This window comes from Gavialis gangeticus, unplaced genomic scaffold (genome assembly GCF_001723915.1).
Source record: "Gavialis gangeticus isolate Ggan-Ray unplaced genomic scaffold, GavGan_comp1, whole genome shotgun sequence".
NCBI lineage: Eukaryota > Metazoa > Chordata > Crocodylia > Gavialidae > Gavialis > Gavialis gangeticus.
This window is the reverse complement of record NW_017728996.1, coordinates 17,620,146-17,625,614: the sequence shown is the minus strand read 5'-3', so window position 1 is coordinate 17,625,614 and position 5,469 is coordinate 17,620,146. Positions and strand designations below refer to the sequence as shown.

General features: G+C 56.8%; 1 protein-coding gene across 1 annotated transcript in view; it reads left to right on the top strand.

Annotated features, from left to right (window-relative positions):
* MFGE8 (milk fat globule-EGF factor 8 protein) overlaps window positions 1-4,709 on the top strand; it is a 22,212-nt gene extending 17,503 nt beyond the window's left edge. Inside the window, exons 9-10 of the mRNA XM_019503816.1 lie at window positions 1,534-1,689; window positions 2,064-4,709. Of these exons, the coding sequence (XP_019359361.1) occupies window positions 1,534-1,689; window positions 2,064-2,207 (300 nt within the window). The 3' untranslated portion in view covers window positions 2,208-4,709. The remainder of the gene's footprint in view (window positions 1-1,533; window positions 1,690-2,063) is intronic.
* Window positions 4,710-5,469: the final 760 nt, after the last annotated feature.

Here is a 5,469-nt window from a genome sequence, read left to right as displayed (position 1 = left end):
GCTTGCCTAGGATCGAGGTAAGACTAACTGGCCTATAGTTTCCTGGGTCGTCCTTTCTCCCTTTTTTGAAGATGGGAACCACGTTGGCCCTCTTCCAGTCCTCCAGCACCTCTCCAGAGCACCACGAGTGCTTGTAAAGCCATGCCAGGGGACTTGCAATGACCTCAGCCAGTTCCTTTAGAACTGTAGGGTGGAGATCACCCGGACCGGCTGACTTGAATACGTCCAGCCCCTCCAGAAGCTCCCTAACTAAATCCTCGCTAACCCTTGGCCCAGGTGTGCCTCCCCCAGGGCCTGAGGGGGGCCCAGCAGGGAGGTGGCTGTTCTGGTCCCTACTTAGGAAGACAGAGGCAAAAAAATCGTTAAACAACAATCATTGTGTCTCTGACTACAGGTGGGAAGGGTGGGTATTGGAAGACCCTCAGCTCTCCCCACCCCATTACACTCTGGCATCCTCACTCCTTGATCAGCAGAGTGGGCAACTGGTCCTGGCCTTCTCCTGTCCTCTACCATAGGCCTGACCCTCCTACTCAGCACTGGTTCCCAGCTGGTCCCTGCTCCCATCCCTTTCTTCTGCCAGTGGAGGGAGCCCTCTGGGCAGCTGCTCACCCCTCCTGGAGAAAGGCCACATGCATCCAGGGTGTTGGTCCAGGGGCAGGTCACCTGAGGGGAGGGGAGATGAAAGGCAGGTGCCATGGCTGCACAGCTTCTAGGGCACTGAACAGTCCTCAACAGTCCTGTCCTTGGGACCTGGGCATTTCCCCTCTTCACTGTCCCCTGTAGTGTTATCATGTCCCTGTTCCCCATGGTTGGAGCCTCCCTTAGCCCCAAGTCTGGGTTTCTCTGACCTCTTTCTCTGGGAAAAGTCTTTCAATGAATGGCTGCTCAGCCTGCTAGTGACTGAACACACTAGGAGAGGGACATGAAAGCCCTAGGTGTATGGGGAGAGGCTGGGTGCAGAGGGTGAGATTGGTTTTGCAGGAGGAGGCCATGCCCAGCCTGGGGGAAGGCAAAGGAAACTTCAGGCAGGGTTTTGCCTTCTCCACTTTGGTCTGCTTTGCAGCTGGTCCATTCCTGTCCTTCCTGACTGCCCTGCTCCATGGCCCTGGGCAGCACAGTGCTCCAGCTCTCTCTCAGCCCTGAGCTGCCAGCTGCTGCTGCTGGCCATGCCCTGGTACACTTTTAGGGGCTGCCCTGTCTGGCAACCTGGGGCGGTCTGTGCTGGTTCTCTGGCACCGGGTGAATTCCAGGGACCTTTCTAGCCCTTTACACACAGGAGCAGATTTGGGGCAGAATTTCCCCATGATCCATTGTCTGGCCATGCAGGCAGAGAGGATCCTTGTGGGCAGTTGTGCGTCTTTGGCCAATATCATTACTTGAAGCTTGTTAGGATGGGGGGTCATCAGCAAAGCAGTGAGGAGGGGTTCAGGCAGCCCCCCCCCCACCTTTGGTGGGCTCAGTCAGCTCTCATGAGCAGCAGGGCAGACTCGCAGGAGGAGAGTCTGCTTTATCTCTGCCTTGTTTGTCTCCAAGATTGACCTCCAGACACAGAAGAAGGTCACTGGCATTGTCACCCAAGGGGCACGGGATTTTGGGCACATTCAGTACGTGGCAGCCTACAAGGTGGCCTACAGCGACGATGGACGGTCCTGGACTCTTTACAAGGACAGCCAGGCAAATACCACCAAGGTGCGGGCAGGGAAGGGGCTTTCATAGGCCAGTGGGGGACTGGTTCCAGCATGTCAGTGGGACTGGGGGGCTGAGGCAGTGCAGCCCATAGCTGGGGTGATGACAGGGTTGCATTGCTCCTGTCTGAGGGTTTTGCTAGCCAAGGAGCTGCTGGTGATGCTGGGGCTAATAGCAGGGAGGGGCAAAGGACAGAGCACCTGTTCCTGTGATGAGTGGGGGCAGGGGACTCTTGCACTGACTTCACTGCCTGGGTGTGTGGGAGGTGCAGGTTGATGCCCAATAAGGCCTTTAGGCAGCTCCCCAAGGCACATGTATGGCAGCTCCTTCCCTGCACTACCTGCTTTTCATTTCAATGGCTCTCTCCTCCTCCATAGATCTTCCATGGGAACAGCGACAACAGCCTGCACAAGAAAAACGTGTTCGACACGCCCTTCTACACCCGCTTTGTGCGCATCCTGCCTGTGGCCTGGCACAACCGCATCACGCTGCGCGTGGAGCTCCTGGGCTGTGATGATTAGTCTCCCATCTCTGGAGGGGAGGGTGGCGTGGAGGGGAAGGACTGGGCTGATCCCCCAGCCCTTGCCCTGCACACCTGCTGTATCACACCCTCTCCACGTCTCGCTCATGCCGCCCTGCGCCTATGTCTTTGCTTCCCGTCCCTTGTGGTGGGGAGGGCAGCGGCGGTGGGCATGTGGTGTCGTCCTGCTCTAGCTGAAGCCATTAGAAATCTCAAGGGAAGGCGCGGGGCCCCCCTCGCTTCGCTTTAGAGAATGCGATGGCCCTGCCTTGCCGGGGCTGCTGTACTTGCACTAGCACTCAGAGGCCCCCCGGTCCACCTTGGGCCTGCAGCACTGCACTTTGGGGCCACTCCCCTGGGGCGGCCCTTGTCCTCGGCCCTAAGAAGTTGCTTCACTTGTTCTCCATCCAGGGCCCTGCAGCCTGGGACCCTGAAAACTCCTAGCTCTGCTTCCACTGAAGGCTCCTCAGCCACCTTCTATGTAGTCAGCCTAGGAGCTCGGGTGAGCTTTGGGGAGAGGTGACCGGAGCAGATACGGTCACCGCTTGCCTCCATCTCTGAAGCATGGGCAAGCAGCTGTCTTCCCCCCCTGGTGCTATATCCATGCTTGAGTGTGTCAGGAGGATGTAGAGAGGGCTCCCTGTTCCCTGGCTCCTATAGCAATCCAGAAGGGCTCCTGGGAAGACTCAGTGCTGGTGCAGATCGTTCTACTGCATGCAGGCTGCCTCACGCAGCAGCACTAACAGGCTTGTTTTGTCATGTCCACATAGTGCCAGGAGAGTGATGAGAAGGGGTGGGGGCATGGCTTCTGTCAGAAGACAGGGCCTTGGTGTGGGGGGGCAGCTGTAAGCCAAGGACCTGTTTTCAGACCCAGTGTCCGGCTTTGTCTGGCAGAACCTGCCCCTGTCCTTAAGGTGCGTCAGCCAGGGAAGATTGGTGCTGGCCGGTGGGGCAGCTGGCTATGCAGCGTCTGCCTGTGCAAAGCTAGGGAAGAAGCTTGCGGGGTGGGGAGGATAGCCAACAATGCCCAGGACCTGCTCGTAATTCCTCAGGTCAGACTCTTCCATAGGGGTCAGACGTGGGGGGAATGCTGTCTGCCTGCCTGTTTGTGCTTCCCATGTATGTAAGGTTTAGTATGAGGCCTGTGAAGAACCAGGCCAGCCAGGCTGCCAGACACTGTATGGTAAAATCCTCCCCAGCCACTCAAAGCAGCCCCGGATCTATTTACTTTGGTTGGTTTATAAGGTGCAAATCTACCCTGCCTTCTGCTGCCTGCAGCCCTTGTTCTGGAGCTGGCCTGGTGAAGCTGGTAGCCCCCAGACTGCACCAGGCCAAAGGGCCAAGCCAGCAAATGCACTTGGTTTCTGGTGCTTTGCTACACCAAGTCCCAAGACAGCTTCCAGAACAGGAGCTGAGGTTCCCCACCAGCTTTCCTGAAGTCTCTTCAGCAGCACTTGGCAAGGAGGGGCTGACACATAGAGCTGACTGGGGTGTGCTAAGGGGCTCTGAGACCTTGTGCATTCAGTAAAGCCCGTGGTGTTGTCCTCAGCACAGGGGAAACGTGGTGCCGTGTGTGAGATGACACTGGGGCAAGGGGTATGTATTGTGCTTCTGGACTAAACTGTCCTTCCATAAGAGCCTCCTTGCACTTGGGGCATTGGATCTGCTCAGGGCAGAGAGCAGCCTTCACTTGCTACGAGGCAGTGTTCAGCCAGGGCTGTTTGGTTTGCATACGAGCTCTGCCTGCTTTCCCAGGTGCCAGTCCCATGGTGATGGCCCTGGGGCCTCAGGAACAGTAGTGTCTTTATTCCTCTCCTTCTCCCTTGGCAGAAACGGTCCTTTATGAGGTTGGTGCCTATCACAGCCTCTTAACCTCACAGCCTCTGGAACCGTCCAAACTCCTAGCCCGTAGTGATGCCCCTCTCCTATGTGTCCCAGCGTTTGGAGAGTTTTCTCCAGGCTCTGCTCTGGGGCCAAGGTGCTGGTGTGAGTCTCAGCTGTCACTGAAAGGGGGACAGTGAGGTAGTTTCTAGACCCCGTGCTAGCAGAGTGAAGCTTGAAAATGCAACACCTGCATGCTCCAAATGCAGAAGCCAAACAAACAGAACCCCAACCATCATTTTTTAAATCTCATGATTCTGGAGGCCTGTCTCATGAAAGCTTATGGAGGGCAATGCTGGTCCATTGATTCCTATGGGTAAGGGGGTGAGAAAGGAGGCACCACATGATGTGGCTAGCTGGCTGTCGTGGGGACCGGCAGAGCAGTTAGTAGCATGGGGACACAACCAGCTGGCCAAGGGCAAAGCTTGCAGAGGTATTTTTTTCCATGACCTGGTCTGGCACAATGTGTGATGCGGAGCAGGGCCTTGCGTGTGCTTGGGAGGGAGATGGACTTGGTGGGGGGAGGCGGGGGTCACTAGTGTGGAAGCAGTGGAGTCTTGCCCAGGAAGGCAGTGCCCCCTGGAGGCACATCTCTGACAGTATTAAAACCAGCCGAAACTCACGGGCACCCGTCTCAATTTGTCTGTCGCTCGCTCTTGTGCTCACTCAGGCTGAACATGGAACAGGCTTCTGATCCATGAAGATTAGGGAAGGAAGCCCCCATCCTTGAGGGCTCCTGTGACCCCGTCACCCTGCCAGGGTCACCTGGCCTCTGGTCCTTCCTTGACAGAGCTTGCACTGCCTGCGTGGCCTCTGCTCTGGGAGGCAGTGCCAAATGGCCAGGGCTGGATATGGATGCAGTGAGAGGGGGCTGCACGCTCACATCCTGGCCCCGCTCCCTCCCTGCAGTCTGTCACCAAATAATTGCCCAATTCACTCAGCCCTACTGTGCTGACTGCAGCTCAAGATGAGTGCATCAGTCCCCAAGACCTAGGTTTCCCCTCTGCTCTCCCAGCTGCCTTTTATGTCTCTAACCCAGTGCTCTGGCCCGGGGGGCTGGAATAGCTGGGACTGAAGAGCCACAGATTCCAGCTGCAGGCTCCTCCTGCAATGAGCTGCTGTGGAGGATGGCAGTGCTGAAGGCCACTGCTGCTGGGGAAGAAAAGTTTTGAGGTAAAGAAGCTGCTTCAGGAAATTCCTTTGGGGAAACTCAGAGCATCAGGAGCCAGGAAAACTGCAGAGATGAGAGACTCTTGAGCTCACAGTGATCCCAGAAGGATCTGATTATCAGTACAGAGCACCCGGCTAATGGGGAAGGCAGCAGGAAGGCACTGTATGGAGGCAGGGTTGGGAGTTGCAAGGACAGGGTGGGAGCAGCATGG